General features: G+C 45.9%; 1 protein-coding gene across 1 annotated transcript in view; it reads left to right on the top strand.

Moving 5' to 3' along the window:
- The window catches only part of DHTKD1 (dehydrogenase E1 and transketolase domain containing 1), a 57,299-nt gene that overhangs the window by 19,985 nt on the left and 18,372 nt on the right, over window positions 1-18,942 (top strand). Inside the window, exons 6-12 of the mRNA XM_003257672.4 lie at window positions 509-680; window positions 3,384-3,582; window positions 7,267-7,579; window positions 9,752-9,836; window positions 10,608-10,747; window positions 15,845-15,995; window positions 17,498-17,604. Coding sequence (XP_003257720.2) covers window positions 509-680; window positions 3,384-3,582; window positions 7,267-7,579; window positions 9,752-9,836; window positions 10,608-10,747; window positions 15,845-15,995; window positions 17,498-17,604 — 1,167 coding nt within the window. The remainder of the gene's footprint in view (window positions 1-508; window positions 681-3,383; window positions 3,583-7,266; window positions 7,580-9,751; window positions 9,837-10,607; window positions 10,748-15,844; window positions 15,996-17,497; window positions 17,605-18,942) is intronic.

Here is an 18,942-nt window from a genome sequence, read left to right on the forward strand (position 1 = left end):
GATTGCGCCACCGCACTCCCACCTGGGCGACAGAGCAAGACTCCGTCTCAAAAAAAAAAAGATTGACTTCTGAAATAAAAGGTGAAAAGGCCATTTTCTTTAAAATGATGATAAATGAGGCTGGTCACTGTGGCTCATGCCTGTAATCCCAGCACTTTGGGAGGCCGAGGAGGGTGGATCACCTGAGGTCAGAAGTTCGAGACCAGCCTGACCAACATGGTGAAACCCCGTTTCTACTAAACATACAAAAAATTAGCCGGATGTGGTGGTGCATGCCTATAATCCCAGCTACTAGGGAAGCTGAGGCAGGAGAATCGCTTGAGCCCGGGAGGCAGACGTTGCAGTGAGCTGAGATCATGTCATTTTACTCCAGCCTGGGCGAAAGAGCAAGACTCTGTCTCAAAAAAAAAAAAAAAAAGAAAGAAAAATTATTCCAACCTGAAAACCTAAATTTCTTAATCCCTTATGTTTCTTTTCTCCCCACCGCTCCCCTTGCCTCATGATTTAGGTCCATGGTGATGCTTCTTTCTGTGGTCAAGGGATTGTTCCTGAAACATTCACGCTGTCCAATCTCCCGCATTTCAGAATTGGTGGGAGTGTACATTTGATTGTTAATAACCAGCTGGGTTACACCACTCCAGCCGAAAGAGGAAGGTCTTCTTTATACTGCAGTGATATTGGTACGTAACAGGGAGGAACTGATGTTGCTGAAGCCGACATGGAATTCCTAGGGAAACCTCTGGTGCACACAGAACAATGAGCCTCACTGATTATCCCTCCTTTCATTTAATTAATTAATTAATTAATTAAATTTTTGAGACGGAGTCTTGCTCTGTCACCCAGGCTGTGGTGCAGCAGCACGATCTCAGCTCACTGCAACTTCTGCCTCCCGAGTTCAAGTGATCTTCTTGCCTCAGCCTCCTGATTAGCTGGGACCACGTGCATGCACCATCATGTCTGGATAATTTTTTTTTTTTTTTTAAGATGGAGTCTCACTCTGTTGTCCAGGCTGGAGTACATGATCTCAGCTTACTGCAACCTCCGCCTTTCGGGGGCAAGTGATTCTCGTGCCTCAGCCTCCCAAGTAGTTGGGACTACAGGCATACACCACCACACCTGTCTAATTTTTGTATTTCTACTAGAGACAGGGTTTCACCATGTTGGCAGGCTGGTCTCGAACTCCTGGCCTCTGGTGATCCGCCTGCTTAGGCCTCCCAAAGTGCCGGGATTATAGGCATGAGCCACCATGCCCAGCCTATCAGTGTGATTTTTAAATCTAAAGAAATAAGACAAGGATGGAGCCACAGTGTGCCATCTGAAATTTCTTATAACTGGTTGGGTGATCTGGTGCAAGTCAGAGATCAGCACAATGAGTACAACACCAGAGTCGTTATCTCTAGGATATTCAAACTTGGAGCGCCTGGGGCTTAGTGAAAAGGGATATGTTCAACTACTAAACTTGGTGAAATAGTATAGTTAGAAATAAGATGTGAAGGCCGGGCGCGGTGGCTCATGTCTGTAATCCTAGCACTTTGGGAGGCCGAGGCAGGTGGATCACCTGAGCTTGGGAGTTCAAGACCAGCCTGACCAACATGGAGAAACCCTGTCTCTAATAAAAACACAAAATTAGCCGGGCATGGTGTCGCATGCCTGTAATCCCAGCTACTCGGGAGGCTGAGACAGGAGAATCACTTGAACCTGGGAGGCGGAGGTTGCAGTGAGCCAAGATCAGGCCATTGCACTCTAGCCTGGGCAACAGAGCGAAACTCTGGCCAGGCGCGGTGGCTCACGACTGTAATCCCAGCACTTTGGGAGGCCGAGGCAGGCAGATCACAAGGTCAGGAGATCGAGACCATCCTGGCTAGCATGGTGAAACCCCGTCTCTACTAAAAAGTACAAAAAAAAAAAATTAGCTGGGTGTGGTGGCGGGTGCCTGTAGTCCCAGCTACTCGGGAGGCTGAGGCAGGAGAATGGCATGAACCCCAGAGGCGGAGCTTGCAGTGAGCCTAGATCGAGCCATTGCACTCCAGCCTGGGCGACAGAGCGAGACTCTGTCTCAAAAAAAAAAAAAAAAGGCGAAAGTCCGTCTCAAAGGAAAAAAAAAAAGAAATAAGATGTGAAGAATCAAAGTCAGCTTCTTTTTTACCTGTGGAAATTGGTAGGTTTTTTGTTGTTGTTGTTGTTTTGAGAGTCTTGCTCTGTTACTCAGACTGGAGTGCAGTGCTATAATCATGGCTCACTGCAGCCTTGACATCCCTGGCTCAACAGATCCTCCCTCCTCAGCCTCCTTAGTAGCTGGGATTTACAGACACATGCTACCATGCACAGCTAATTTTTTTTTTTTTTTTTTGAGATGGAGTTTCACTCTTGTCGCCCAGGCTGGAGTGCAATGGCGCCATCTCGGCTCACCACAGCCTCTGCCTCCCGGGTTCAAGCAATTCTCCTGCCTTGGCCTCCCAAGTAGCTGTGATTATAGGTGTCCACCACCACGCCCAGCTAAATTTTGTGTTTTTAGTAGAGACGGGGTTTCACGTGTTGGTCAGGCTGGTCTCAAACTCCTGACCTCAGGTAATTCACCTGCCTCAGCCTCCCAAAGTACTGGGATTACAGGCGTGAGCCACTGCACCTGGCCACAGCTAATTTTTAAAATAATTTTTGTAGAGATTGAGTCACCGTGTTGCCCAGACTGGTCTTGAACCTCTGGTTTTATGTGATCCCTCTTCAGCCTTCCAGATTGCTGAGATTACAGGCGTGAACCACTGTGTCAGGCTGAAATTGGTCGTCTTAAGAGAAAGACAGGGCTGTTATTACCCATTCCCAGTTTCACAGATTACAAGGCTGTTTGATGGTAGCAGCTATTCTCCTTTTATACAAACAGCCTGGACTGGATGCCTCTTGGGCTTGTTTATGTGAATCCTTTATGATTAGTCTCATGAAGATACTGAAGATCCATTCTTGAGCTTCTTTGGAGAAAAATTATCTTTTTCTAGGGTACATCCTTTAATGACCCTTTTATCTCAGGGAGAAAGAGAGTAATAATAATAACAATAACAAAATAAATATTAACTACTATGTACCAGGCACTGCTAGGCATTACAATGGTATGTGCATTCACTCATTGAACCTTTGCACCATCACTAAGAGGTAGGAGCCCCATTCCCGGGTCATAGATAAGTAGGCTGAGATTTGTAGCTTTACCAAGGTCACACAATAAGTCCCAGAGTTGGAACTTGTCAGCTGGTCTCCAAAGCTGGGGTTGTTAACCAAACCAATATGTACCTGTGAGGACTGGGCTGTCTTTTGATGCAGGAAGTAGGGCTTAGAGAGAGCCAGTGTCATTCTGGGTTAACTGTCCTGTTTCGGCTTGGTCTTCTGTCCTTCAGGGAAGCTTGTGGGCTGTGCCATCATCCATGTCAATGGAGACAGCCCAGAGGAAGTGGTCCGTGCCACACGACTGGCTTTTGAGTACCAACGCCAGTTCCGCAAGGATGTGATTATTGATCTGTTGTGCTACAGGCAGTGGGGCCACAATGAGCTGGATGAGCCATTCTTCACCAACCCCATCATGTACAAAATCATCAGGTACAATTATAAACCCTTGTGTGATATGCCCCCTAAAAATTAAAATTATTATTTTTTTTCTTGAGATGGAGTCTTGCTTTGTCGCCCAGTCTGGAATGCAGTAGCACGATCTTGGCTCACTGCAATCTCCACCTCCCAGGTTCAAGTGATCCTCCTGCCTCAAGTGATCCTCTTGCCTCAACCTCCCGAGTAGCTGGGATTACAGGCATGTGCCTCCGTGCCTGGCTAGTTTTCGTACTTTTTAGTAGAGACGGAATTTTGCCATGTTGGCCAGGCTGATGTCAAACTCCTGACCTCAGGTGATCTGCCTGTCTCGCCCTCCCAAAGTGCTGGGATTACAGGCATGAGCCACCATGCCCAGGCAGGACATGAAACTTTCAAAGCTAAAGCTGACACAGTTCTGGGCTGAAATGCAGGTGGCACGGTCTTGGCTCACTGCAACCTCTGCCTCCTGGGTTCAAGCAATTGCAATTCTTGTGCCTCAGCTTCCTGAGTAGCTGGGATTACAGGTATGCATCACCACGCCTGGCTAATCTTTGTATTTTTAGTAGAGACAGGGGTTTCGCCATGTTGTCTAGGCTGGTCTTGAACTCCTGGTCTCAAGTAATCCACCCGCCTTGGCCTCCCAAAATGCTGGGATTACAGGCATGAGCCACCGTGCCTGGCCTCCCATACTCTTCACACTTGACATGGTTCCTCATTGAATAGAGAAAGGGCAATTTAGCAACGCAGCAGATGGGAAGATTGAATTAAGCAAACCTCGCCCAAATCTATTTACTGCAGTGTCGGCAGGACCAGAAATAGAACCTCAGTGATTCATTTCTACAAACCATAGCTGCAGACCTGCCTGGCACCTTGGTGAGAGGTAACTCGGAAGATTCTAATGAATGTTCAAAACCATGCTGTCCAAGATGGAAGCCACTAGCCATCGGTGGCTATTGAGTACTTGAAAAGTGGCTAGTCCTGATTAATGTGCTGTAAGGATAATACACACACCATATTTTAAAGACTTAGCTTGTAAAAATATAAACCCAAACTAGTATTTTTTAAATTTATTAGATATGGAAATTACAATATAATGAGTATATTGACTTAAATAAAATATATTATTGAAATGGCCAGGTGCAGTGGCTTATGCCTGTAATCCCAGCACTTTGGGAGGCCAAGGTGGGTGGATCACTTGAGGTCAGGAGTTTGAGACCAGCCTGGCCAACATGGTGAAACCCCGACTCTACTAAAAATAGAAAAATTTGGCCAGGCGCAGTGGCTCACCCCTGTAATCCCAGCACTTTGGGAGGCCGAGGCGGGCGGATAACGAGGTCAGGAGATCGAGACCATCCTGACTAACACTAATAAAAATACAAAAAATTAGCTGGTCGTAGTGGCAGGCGCCTGTAGTCCCAGCTACTCAGGAGGCTGAGGCAGGAGAATGGCATGAACCCGGGAGGCGGAGCTTGCAGTGAGCCGAGATCGCACCACTGCACTCCAGCCTGGGTGGCAGAGCCAGACTCTGTCTCAAAAAAAAAAAAAAAAAAAAAGAAAAGAAAAGAAAAAGAAAAATTAGCCAGCATTGTGGCGCGTGCCTGTAGTCCCAGCTACTCGGGAGGCTAAGGCAACAGAATTGCTTGAACTGGGGAGGCGGAGGTTGCAGTGAGCTGAGATCGTGCCACTGCATTCCAGCCTGGGCGACAGAGCGAGACTCCGTCTCAAAGAAAAAAAACAAAAAGAAAAGAAATTAATTTCACCTGTTTCTTTTTATCTTTTCTAATGTGACTGCCAGAAAATTTTAAATTACTCTTGGCTTGCATTTCATTTCTGTCCCATGGTGCTGATTCAGATGGTTAATGTGACAGAGGGGGAATTTGTTACTTTGGAACTTCCTTTTCTAGATACTAGAAAATAAAATAGATTCCCCTCCTCCAAGTTTATTTCCTTATAGATATAAATTAAAGCAGAGGAATACACATTTTATGAGCTTTTCTGATCCTTGGTACCAGAAAGAGGACTGCTCTCAGAAGAACTAATTGTGTTCTGTTTAGCTCTGAATTTAGCAGCTGAATGACTCAATGAACCTCAGGGCCCTATTTTATTTTATTTATTTTTTTGAGACACGGTCTTGCTCTGTTGCCCAGGCTGTAGTACAGTGGTATGATCACGGCTCACTGTAGCCTCGACTTCCTGGGCTCAAGCGATCCTCCCGCCTCCACCCTCTGAGTACCTGGGACTACAGGCGCTTGCCACTACGCCTGACTAGATGGGGTCTCACAGCATTAGCCAAGCTGGTCTCGCCGTCTGCCCATCTCGGCCTCCCAAAGTTCTGGGATTGCAGGCATGAGCCTCCTCACCTGGCCCCAGGGCCTTATCTTTAAAATCTATCCTGCTTTCTTCTCTCTTATCAGGATTAAATATGATAATACATGTGAATAGACTTTATAGTTTAAAGTATTACATGAATGTAGAGTGACATTTATTGTAACACCCAGGTGCTGATGATTGTAGTTAAAGGATGATAGACGCAACCTGAAAGATTGCGACTTTCAGAGACTGGGGCAACTTTGGACTCCATACCTTTTTAGATAAAGGGGGGTGCTGATTGGATAGACAGTGTGAGTCAGTCTTGGAAATAATTGTCAGAATTTACTAAATCATAGAAAAACTCTGTTAATTATTTCTGCTTGGATGCAGACAAAAACTTATAAAGATAAATTTGTTTTCTCTTACTTGCCTGGAAAAGAGGTTGTTACTATGAGTGCCTTCATTTACTAAATTAATTTATTATATTTAGGCCAGGTGCGGTGGCTCATGCTTGTAATCCCAGCACTTTGGGAGGCCAAGGCAGGCGGATCACGAGGTCAGGAGATCGAGACCATGGTGAAACCCCGTCTCTACTAAAAATACAAAAAAATTAGCCGGGCGTGGTGGCGGGCGCCTGTAGTCCCAGCTACTCGGAGAGGCTGAGGCAGGAGAATGGCGTGAACCCGGGAGGCGGAGCTTGCAGTGAGCCAAGATTGTGCCACTGCACTCCAGCCTGGGCGACAGAGCAAGACTCCGTCTCAAAAAAAAAAAAAATTTTATTATATTTAACATTGTCTATTTATTTTGTTTATGTTTTATAAACTTATTGAGATGAACATGACATAATATAAAATTGGCTGTCTTAATGTGAACAACTCAGTGGCATTTATTTACTCACAAAGTGGTGCCACCACCACTTCTAGCTAGTTCCAAAACATTTTTCCTGAATGCCTTTTTATTTTATTTTTATTTATTTTCAATTTTATTTATTTATTTTTTGAGACGGAGTTTCACTTTTGTTGCCCAGGCTGGAGTGCAATGGTGCCATCTCGGCTCACTGCAACCTCCGCCTCTTAGGTTCAAGCAATTCTACTGCCTCAGCCTCCTGAGTAGCTGGGATTACAGGCGCCCACCACCATGCCAAGCTAATTTTTTGTATTTTTAGTAGAGACGGGGTTTCATCACGTTGGCCAGGCTGGTCCCGAACTCCTGACCTCGGGTAATCCACCCACCTTGGCCTCCCAAAATGCTGAGATTGCAGGTGTGAGCCACTGCACCTGTCGAATGCCTTTTTAGAGTGCTGACACTCCACCGCCCTTGACAGTGACTCTGTCTCTATTAGATTGTTACATGTCAGATTGAGTTTTGTTTCTTCTCTTTCTTGGACAGAGCTCGAAAGAGCATTCCAGACACATATGCAGAGCACCTCATTGCTGGTGGACTCATGACGCAGGAGGAGGTGTCTGAAATAAAATCCTCCTACTATGCCAAGTTGAATGATCACTTAAATAACATGGCCCACTACAGCCCCCCTGCCCTGAACCTGCAGGCCCACTGGCAGGGCCTGGCTCAGCCAGAAGCGAGAATCACCACCTGGAATACAGGTGTGCCCCTCGACCTCCTGCGGTTTGTTGGTGTGAAGTCTGTAGAGGTGCCGAGAGAGCTGCAGATGCACAGTCACCTGCTGAAGACACATATTCAGGTGGGCAGCCTCCAAATGGCTGGTTATTGCTTCTCCTTCCTTCTCAGCAAAGGGACTGATGTTGGTCTGGTCTTTTTGGTTGGCTGATTCATTTGATAAATATTTATTGTGTGTCATTAGGTTTTAGAAACTGATCCTAGTGTTGTTTTGGTACTGATAGTCAGTTACCTCAGATTTTCTCTTCTTTTCTTTTTCCTCCGTGTACTTATTTACTTACGCATGTTCATACATTACATATACGTGGAATACATGCACACTATAAAAAATACAGAGATACAAGAATGTCTGTTTTTGTTTTTCCAACCAGTGAGTAGAAAACACTTTGTTTCAGGTGGTTTAAATAAAAGAAACAAAAATCAACACACATACCCCAAAGTAGCCCCTTAAACATGCTGATGTTTTACGTATTGTCTTAGGATCACTGTAGGATGACAAACCACCCTGGTGGGCCTGGGACATAGGGGTTTTCTGGAATGTGGGACTTTCAGTGCTAAAACAAGGAGAGCAAAGAGTTAAAGGTCTTTATCTTTCTTAAGCTTGGATGAAGGAACTTTGCCCTCTGAATTATTTTATTTTATGTTATTTTTGAGATGGAATCTCACTCTGTCACCCAGGCTGGTGTGCAGTGGTGTGATCTCAGCTCACTGCAACCTCCACTTCCCAGGTTCAAACGATTCTCCTGCCTCAGCCTCCTGAGTAGCTGGGATTACAGGCACGTGCCACCACGCCCAGCTAATTTTTGTATTTTTAGTAGAGATAGGTTTTCACCATGTTGGCCAGGTTGGTCTTGAACTCCTGACCTCAATTGATCCATCCACTTTGGCCTCCCAAAGTGCTGGGATTACAGGTGTGAGCCACCGTGCCCAACATGAATTATTTTCAAACACTAACTTGGCCAGGCACAGTGGCTCCTATCTGTAATACTAGTGCTTTGGAAGGCCAAGGTGGAAGGATTGCTTGAGCCTAGAAATTCAAGACCAGCCTGGGCAACATAGTGAGACCTTATCGCTAGTAAAGATTAAAAAATTAGCCTGGCATGGTGGCGCATGCCTGTAGTCTCAGCTCCTCAGGAGGCTGAGGTGGGAGGATTGCTTGAGCCCAGAAGATCGAGCCTGCAGTGAGCTGAGATTGCACCACTGTACTCCAGCCTGGGTGACAGAATAAGACCCTGTTTCTCCAAAAAAAGGAAATTAAGAAAAAACAACAACCCACTAACTCTAAGTTTTTATTATAGGTACAGAGACTATTACAACAAACTATTAATACATACTCATCACCCAGCTTAGGAAATAGGATGTTATAAATACAGTTCCCCACATACCCCCCTCCTTGTTCCGTCTCCTCCCACCTCCGCAGAGGTAACCAGTAACCTAAGCACGTGTTTGTTTTGCCTGTTTTAAAATTGTATATAGGCCAGGTGTGGTGGCTCACGCCTGTAATCCCAGCACTTTGGGAAGCTGAGCTGGGCAGATCGTTTGAGTTCAGGGGTTCAAGACCAGTCTGACCAACATGGCGAAACCCCTTCTCCACTAAAAAGTACAAAAATTAGCTGGGTGTGGTGGTGCGCACCTGTAGTCCCAGCTACTTAGGAGACTGAGGCAGGAGAATCACTTGAACCAGGGAGGCCGAGGTTGCGATCAGCCAAGATCGCGCCACTGCACTCCAGCCTGGGTGACAGAGTGAGACTGCCTCAGGGAAAAAAAAAAAAAAAGCTGTATGTAATTGCTGTCCTTCTCTAATGTATCCTTTTGCACTGTTTTTATTCAGCATTGTTTTTGATGCTTAATTTTGTTGGGTTTTTTTTTTTTGAGATCAAGTCTTGCTCTGTCGCCCAGGCTATATAGTGTATGGAGCCATCTCAGCTCACTGCAACCTCCGTCTCTCAGGTTCCAGTGATTCCCTGCCTCAGCTTCCTGAGTAGCTGGGATCATAGAGACACGCCACCAAGCCTAGCTAATTTTTGTATATTTAGTAGAGATGGAGTTTCACCATGTTGTCCAGGCTAGTCTTGAACCCCTTACCTCAAGTGATCCACCCGCCTCAGCCTCCCAAAGTGCTGGGATTACAGGCATGAGCCACCATGCGCGGCCTGCATTAAATTTTTTGTACTCATTGTGAAAAAGGAAATGGACTCTTAGACATTCCTTTTTTTTCTTCCTCTGAATTTTACAGTCCAGAATGGAGAAGGTGATGGATGGAACCAAGCTAGACTGGGCCACTGCGGAAGCTCTTGCCTTGGGTTCCTTACTCGCTCAAGGTAAGAATTTTCTTTCTTTTTTTTTTTTTTTGAGTCTTGCCCTGTCGCCCAGGCTGGAATACAGTGGTGTGATCTCAGCTCACTGCAACCTCCGCCTCCCAGGTTCAAGTGATTCTCCTGCCCCCGCCTCCCAAGTAGGGCGCGCCACCACGCGCAGCTAATTTTTGTATTTTCAGTAGAGATGGGGTTTCACTATCTTGGTCAGGCTGGTCTCAAACTCTTGACCTCATGATCCGCCTGCCTCGGCCTCCCAAAGTGCTAGAATTACAGGCGTGAGCCACTGTGCCCAGCCAAGGTAAGAATTTTCTGTCTAGCTAGTAGAGAGTACTTTTAATCACATTTGCTACCTGTTACCTTTGCAGTTTATTTGAGTTATAACTACCTCCCATTGTGTTCATTGACCAGAGAGGTTCTAAAATATGTTAATTTTTCTTTCTTGACAATATTACTTAATTGTAGTATAAGTCATGCTGACAACCTTCATCAGAGTGTAGACATAGGACAGTTATGCCTGGGAAACAAAGGGCTAGTGCTGGATGTACTGGAAAGATAGTTTTCTCTAAAAATTGCAGGGCACATGATACCTCTCCATTCTTATACAATCTCATCTTAACTATAGACTTTTGAATAGCGGACAGCATATGTTAATAACTATCTGTTATCCTAAGGAAAATTCTCAAGATTAAGCCAGTATATAAGAATTTAGAGTCACCGTGCCTTATTATTAGGTTATTTATGGGAATCTGACTTTTTTTTTCTTCCTTGCTTAAGGTTTTAATGTTCGTCTAAGTGGCCAAGATGTTGGCCGTGGAACTTTCAGTCAGAGGCATGCAATGGTGGTTTGCCAGGAGACCGATGACACCTACATCCCCCTGAACCATATGGACCCAAATCAGAAGGGGTTTCTAGAGGTGAGATGTTTCCATAGCTGTTGTAAAATCCAGGTGCCAGTGATTACACTTCCAGGATTCTTAGAACAAGTAGGAACGAGTGCTGGCAACTTTGGGTTCAGTACTTTTGGAAGTAAAGGGGTGCTAAATGGGTGGATGAGGTGGGTCTGTCAATTTGGGATGGAAGTAACCCACTAGAGAGTAGGCTGGAGCTTTCTTCTTCTGATGACATATCTGTAATTATGTAAATGTCAAATTGATGTGTGTTTTGTCAACTCAGAGTTGACATTATCATCTGCATATTGCTGTAATTCATTAAAGTTAGTCAAAGATGTGGATAAGTCAGTATTCCTTGCCTACTTAAGGAAAGCAAAATCATACATCCTCAAGGTTACCTGTTCCTTAAGGTATGATCGGCTTGATGAATGTACACATAACCGTGTATTTCTTTCTTTTTTTTTGGAGACTTAATCGTGCTCTATTGCCCAGGCTGGAGTGCAGTGGTGCCATCTTGGCTCACTGCAACCTCTACCTCCCAGGCTCAAGGGATCCTCATGCTTCAGCCTCCCGAGTAGCTGGGACCATGGGCATGAGGTGTCATTCCTGGCTAATTTTTTTATTTTTAGTAGAGATGGAATTTCACCATGTTACCCAGGCTGGTCTTGAACTCCTGGCCTCAAGCAGTCCACCTGCCTTGGCCTCCCGAAGCGCTGGAAGTATAGGTGTGAGCCACTGCACCCAGCCAGATATAACCATGTATTTCTGTGTGGCAGCCTCTGTGCCCTTCTCTTTAGTGCCTTAAGGGCAGTAGTGGAGTCTTCATTTATTTATCTCAAACAATTATTCAAGTGTCTAGCACATGATGTTTATGAAAATAACTTATTCCTTAAGGTAAGTTGAGTGGCATGTCGTCTTCTTTCCTACTCTAGCCATTAGTTTGAGAACATCATTTTGAGTTACTGACACCCTATAAAAAATTCACTTGGCAGCCGGGTGTGGTGGTTCACGCCTGTAATGCCAGCACTTTGGGAGGCTGAGGCGGGCAGATCACAAGGTCAAGACATCAAGACCATCCTGGCCAAAATGGTGAAACCCCATCTCTACTAAAAATACAAAAATTAGCTGGGCGTGGTGGCGTGCATCTGTAGTCCCAGCTACTCAGGAGGTTGAGGCAGGAGAATCACTTGAACCCGGGAGGTGGAGGTTGCAGTGAGCCAAGATTGCGCCACTGCACTCCAGCCTGGCAACAGAGCAAGACTCCGTTTCAAAAAAAAAAAGAAAATTCACTTGGCAAAAGCCACATTTTAGGAAGATAACTGAAGGGATATGGAGCTCATCTTTTCTTTAAGTTAGTCCAAAATCTACCCTTGGATCAAGTCAGATTGCTGAACTAGATACTGAAATGTTTAGCATTCCCCTACCTCAGATGAGGCTTTCATTGAATTGTGCTTTGATATTTATTATCAGTTTTGAATTTTGCTATTGAAAAAGTCCCAATTAAATGCCTTGTGTCTGTTTTGTGGATACTGTCGAAGATTTAATTTATTTTCATTCATTCATTCATTTATTTGAGACGGAGCCTCACTCTGTCGCCCAGGCTGGAGTGCAGTGGCGTGATCTAGGCTTACTGCAAGCTCTGCCTCCTGGGTTGGAGCAGTTCTCCTGCCTCAGCCTCCCAAGTAGCTGGGATTATTTGGCCTCCCAGAGTGCTGGGATTACAGGTGTGAACCACCACGCCTGGCCGAAGATTTAATTTATTATTTAGGCCTGGTGCAGTGGCTCACACCTGTAATCCCAGCACTTTGGGAGGCCAAGGCAGGCAGATCACTTGAGGCCAGAAGTTCAACACTGGCCTGGCCAACATGGCGAAACGCTGTCTCTACTAAAAATACAAAAATTAGTCGGGCATGGTGGCGCACGCCTGTAATCCCAGCTACTCGGGAGGTTGAGGCAGGAGAATTGCTTGAACCCAGGAGGTGGAGGTAGTGAGCCGAGATCATACCGCTGCACTCCAGCTTGGGCAACAGAGCAAGACTCTGTCTCAAATAATAATAATAGTAACTTATTATTTAATATCATGTCCTCTATGTGAAGACTCTGGGAGAAACTCCTGTTTGATCTTGGTAGTGAGAGTAGCTGTATTTTCCCGAGTAGTGATCTGCCTTCACTGTCTGTATTGAATTTTGTAACTGACCAGCGTTCCCTTATCAATAATGGCTTCTAGGAAGGGACCGACATCAGGCAGCCTTCATGATAAGTGAATAGGTCCTTGGGGTGTGTTTTTCCCCCAACTCTGTTGTACATCTCAATCTGTGTGTGTGTGTGTGTGTGTGTGTGTGACAGGTCCTCCTCTGTTGCCCAGGCTGGAGTCCCATGGTGCAATTATAGCTCACTGTAGCCTCCAGCTCTTAGGCGCAAGCAATCCTCCTGCCTCAGCCTCTCAAGTAGCTGGGACTACAGGCAAGCACCACCACGCCTGGCTAATTTTAAATATTTTGTAGAGATAGGAGTCTCGCTGTGATGGCCAGTGTCATCTTGAATTCCTGGCCTCAAGCAATCCTCCTGCCTTGGCCTCCCAGAGTGCTGGGATTATAGGCGTGAGCCGCCATGCCAAGCCTAGAGCGTTTTTATTTTTTTAAATAAAAGCTTTATTGAGCTATAACTCATAAAATTCAACCTCTCAGTGTGTACACTTGAGCAGTTTGTAGTCTATTCACAGAGTTGTGCATCATCACCACTATCTAATTTTAGAACCTTTTCATTACCCTAGAAAGCAAGCCCATGCTTGTCAGCAGTCACTGCCCACTCCTTCCTCCCTCCAGCCCCTGGACACCACTCATCGACTGTTTGTTTCTATTGATCTGACTATTTTGGATGTTTCATGTGAATAGAATGGTATAACATGTGGCCTTTTGGGACTGGCTTCTTTGAGTTGGCATCATGTTTTCAAGGTCCATCCATGCATGTAGCATGTATCAGTACATCCTTCTTTTTTTTGAGACCAAGTCTTGCTCTGTTGCCCAGGCTGGAGTGCAGTGGCACAATCTCTGCTCACTGCAACCTCAGATTCCTAGGTTAAAGTGATTCTCCCACCTCAGCCTCCCAAGTAGCTGGGATTGCAGGTGTGCACCACCAGGCCCTGCTAATTTTTGAATTTGTAGCAGAGACAGGGTCTTGTCACATTGGCCAGGCTGATCTCAAACTTTTGACCTCAAGTGATCCGCCCATCTCAGCCTCCCAAAGTGCTGAGATTACAGGCGTGAGCCACCACACTCTGCCCATCCTTCCTTTTTATTCCAAAATAATATTCTATAAAGATGTAACTTAAACATGTATTTTTTTAAAATTTGAAAGAAACACAAAATTACCAAAATGTTGTATACAGTAAGGAACTTTTTCTCATCTTTATTTTTTCTTTTGAGACAGGGTCTCGCTCTGTCACGCAGGCTGGAGTGTAGTGACGCAGTCACTGCTCACTGCAGCCTCGACCTCCTGTGTCCAAGTGATCCTCCTAGCTCCTTTTTTTCATCTTGAACCATCTGAGAGCAAGTTGTATCCCTAGTGTGTATTTCCACAAACAGGGACATCCTTCTCCATCATAACACACCAAAATCAGGAAATGAACACAGACATGACTACCATGTATTTCTCAAACTAAGATCAACAATTTTTTTCTTTTTTTTTTTTTTTTTTGAGGCAAAGTCTCATTCTATTGCCCAGGCTGGAGTGCAGTGGCACAATCTCGGCTCAATGTAACCTCCACCTCTCAGGTTCAAGCAATCCTCCCACCTCAGCCTCTTGAGTAACTCAATGCAACCTCCACCTCCCAGGTTCAAGCAATCCTCCCACCTCAGCCTCTTGAGGCCTGCATCACCATGCTCGGCTAATTTTTGTATTTTTTGTAGAGACTGGGTTTTCTCCATGTTGGCCAGGCTGGTCTCGAACTCCTTACCTCAGGTGATCCGCCTGCCTTGACCTCCCAAAGTGCTGGGATTATGTATTGCATTTAATTGTCATGTCTTTTTAACCTTCTCAGAGATATAATTTGTATTCTGCTTTTTTTAATGTTAACATATCATGATGGTTCTTTTGATTTACCATGCAAATACGGTGTTAGAATAATGATTTTAACCAAAGGTAGGCCTTTATTTTTTAACTTTCCTCACTTTGTTTTGTGACAATTTTTTTTCTCTTTTTTTTTTTTTTTGAGACAGGGTCTCACTGTGTCATGCAGGCTGGAGTGCAGTGGTGCGATTATAGCTCACTGTAGTTTCAACCTCCTGGGCTCAAGTGATCCTCCCACCTCAGCCTCCCAAGTAGTTGGGACTACAGGCATGTGCCACCACGCCCAGCTAATTTTTGTCTGCTTTTTGTAGAGACGGGGTTTTGCCATGTTGCCCACGTTGGTCTCAAACTCCTGTGCTCAAGCGATCCTCCCATCTCGGCCTCCCAAATTGTTGGGAGGCCACCACGCCCGGCCACAGGTTTTTGAAAAGCTTAGAAGACACCGTTGAATACTCAGCTCCAGAGGAGGGTCATCTGAGAAGTATATGTGCTTACCCTTGAAGAAACTCTGTAATACCCACATTCCGGCCTCTTTTATCTTTTCCTCTCTTTGTCCCAACTTTTCTCATCTGCATCACTGACACTGAAGATCAAATCTCTTCTCAAAAGAATGTGGTGATGAGGCCGGGCGTGGTGGCTCATGCCTGTAACCCCAGCACTTTGGAGGGCCAAGGTGGGTGGATCACCTGAGCTCAGGAGTTCGAGACCAGCGTGGCCAACATGCTGAAACCTGTTTCTACTGAAAATACAAAAATTAGGTGGGCGTGGTGGCGGGAGCCTGTAATCCCACTACTCAGGAGGCTAAGGCAGGAGAATCACTTGAATCTGGGAGGTGGAGGTTGCAGCAAGCTGAGATGGAGCCATTGCACTCCAGCCTGGGAAACAAAAGCGAAACTCCATCTCAAAAAGCAAAAACAAACAAACAAAAAGAATGTGGTGATGAATGAGAGCAAGGCTCCCTCTCCGCACCACCTCCCTTCGATAAGTTCCCAGGAGTCCAGTGCTCTGCCGTGGCCCTCACATGCAGCGTTTCCTTCTCTTTCCTGGGATTAGGTCAGCAACAGCCCCCTGTCAGAAGAGGCCGTCCTGGGATTTGAATATGGGATGAGCATTGAGAGCCCAAAGTTACTGCCCCTATGGGAGGCACAGTTTGGCGATTTCTTGAATGGTGCCCAGATCATCTTTGACACATTCATCTCTGGAGGTTGGTGTCAGCGTGTAGGGTGGGTACAGGTGGGGGTCCCTGCGTGGCCCCAGCCTCACGGGGACAAATGAATGAAAAGGGGCCGCTGCTGCCTTGAGACTCCCTTGTGCAGCGGCACCTCCAGGGAGTTGGGGGTCACCCTGTTATGATGGGAGTGTGGCCACTGTCAGGTTAATGTGTTACTGGGAAAAAAACCCAAGCTCTCTGTCAGCAGGAGCACTGGTGCCACCCAGCACCTGTGCCCAGGAGTCAGTAGGGCCATGAAAACCCGTTCCAGTGTCTGAAAGCTTCCGAAGCAGTACTTGCTCACTGTAAAAATTAGAAGTAATTGAAGTAAACGTCTAAGTCTCTCCCCAGACCCAGAATCCCATTTTCCAGGGATGCCCACTCTTGGGTTTTGAATACCTGCCTTAAATGTTTCCTATAGTTATGCTTCTCTGTAACATTTTCACTGGGAGAAAGAAAAGTGCCTGAGGGCCTGGACTTCTGACTTGTCCAGAGACTGTCCTGTCGTGCCTACCACCCCGTTTCAAGACAGTGGCCTGTGTTGTCAGCTGGGCTGTGAGAGTTGCCCATTCTTTTTTTTTTTTTTTTTTGAGAAGGAGTCTCGCTCTGTCGCCCAGGCTGGAGTGCAGTGGCGCGATCTCGGCTCACTGCAAGCTCCGCCTACTGGGTTTGCACAATTATCCTGCCTCAGCCTCCTGAGTAGCTGGGGCTACATAGGGGCTCATCACCATGCCCGGCTAATTTTTTGTATTTTTAGTAGAGATGGGGTTTCACCGTGTCAGCCAGGATGGTCTCGATCTCCTGACCTCATGATCCACCCACCTCGGCCTCCCAAAGTGCTGGGATTACGGGTGTGAGCCACTGTGCCCAGCCGGTAGCTGCCCATTCTTGTAAGAGTGGTGCCTGTGGTGGTGTTGGAGCGGCATGTGCTGTCCAGGAAGCTGGGAACGTTCCCTTTTGAGTTTGTCTTCCACTCGTAAAAGCCCAGTGCCTGTGCCGTGATAGGTTATGGTTTTCTTTTTTGAGACAGTGTCTCACTCTGTTCCTGAGGCTGGTGTGCAGTGGCATGATCTCAGCTCACTGCAACCTCAACCTCCCGGGGTCAAGTGATTCTCCCACCTCAGCCTCCTGAGTAGCTGGGACTACAGACATGTGCCACTACAGCTAGCTAATTTTTGTATTTTTAGTAGAGACGAGGTTTCACCATGTTGGCCAGGCTGGTCTCAAACTCCTAACCTCAAGTGACCTATCCGCCTCAGCCTCCCAAATTGCTGGGATTACACGTGTGAGCCACCGTGCCTAGCCCATGATAGGTTTTCATTCAATGAAATGGACATTTCCCTAAGTATAGCATAACGGTTCTAGAAGGTGCATGTAATGAAAGCAGTTCTGGGGGGTCAGGCAGAAAACTAACATTGATTTCCCTGGCTGAGTCACGTCAGGCCACTTTGTCCCCGCTTCGTAGAGCTCTCACTCCCCACATGGTACTTCTCCAGGAGAGGCCAAGTGGCTCCTACAAAGTGGCATCGTCATCCTCCTTCCACACGGCTACGACGGGGCTGGGCCAGACCACTCATCCTGTCGCATAGAGCGTTTCCTGCAGGTAAGGGCAATGTCTTCTGGAGCCAAAGAATCATTTTCCTGCTTCCTAGAGCTTTTCTACCTCCTGCGGATAGCTTATCGCCCACCTAACTGTAACATAGCTTAGCATTTGAGTGAAACAGATTTGATGCAATGTCAATTTTCTTTGGACACATAATGCCTCAGGTATAATTGTATCATGGTTTTATGGCAATTAAAGTTCTCTTGTGCCAGGATCAGCAGTTATTATACCAGGCTGATCATCAGAATGCCCTAGAGAGGTTTTTTTTTTTTTTTTTTTTGAGATGGGGTCTTGCTTTGTTGCCCAGGCTGGAGTGCAGTGGTGCGATCTTGGCTCACTGCAACCTCTGCCTCGTAGGTTCAAGCGATTCTCCTGCCTCGGCCTCCAAGTAGCTGGGACCACAGGCATATGCCACCATGCCCGGCTAATTTTTGTGTTTTTAGTAGAGATTGGTGTTCTTCCATGTTGGCCAGGCTGGTCTGAAACTCCTGGCCTCAAGTGATCCGCCCGCCTCAGCCTCCCAAAGTGCTGGGATTACAGGCGTGAGCCACCAACCCTGGCTGGTTATTAAAACATTTGAAATATCCTCCCAGAAATAGCCATTGTCCTCATTTGGTGTGAATCATTACAAATGTCTCTTTTTGCATGTTATTTCCGTATAGTTTATTATGAAGACTTTCAGATATACAGAAAAGTTGGAAAGAATTTACTGTGAATACTCATATGCCCACTCCCTAGAATTCACCATTATTTTTTATTATACTTGTTTTTTCACATATCTATTCATCTGTCATTCTGGTATCCTTCAATCCATCTTATTTTTTGATTCATTTCAAAATAAATGGAGACATCAGCTGGGCGCAGCTGTAATCCTGGCACTTTGGGAGACCAAGGCAGGTGGATCTCTTGAGGTCAGGAGTTCGAGACCAGCCTGGCTAACATGGTGAAACCCCGTATTTACTAAAAAAACAAAAATTAGCCAGGTGTAGTGGCTCATCCCTGTAATCCAAGCTACTCGGGAGCCTGAGGCAGGAGAATCGCTTGAACCCAGGAGGCAGAGGTTGCAGTGAGCCGAGATCGCGCCACTGCACTCCAGCCTGGACAACAAAGACTCTGTCTCAAAAAATTAAATCAATAAATAATAAATAGAGATATCAATACATGTCACCCCAAGTACTTCAGCATGCATATCGTTAATGATTTTGGCATGTGTGCAGCTAAAATGTATAAATAGATGATAGCTTAATAGATAGGTAGATAGAACAACAGATAGATGGATAGTTACATTAATGATGACATCGAGAATTTTATTTAAAAAGAGATTAGAGTAATGGTAGA

Source organism: Nomascus leucogenys, chromosome 9 (genome assembly GCF_006542625.1).
Source record: "Nomascus leucogenys isolate Asia chromosome 9, Asia_NLE_v1, whole genome shotgun sequence".
NCBI lineage: Eukaryota > Metazoa > Chordata > Mammalia > Primates > Hylobatidae > Nomascus > Nomascus leucogenys.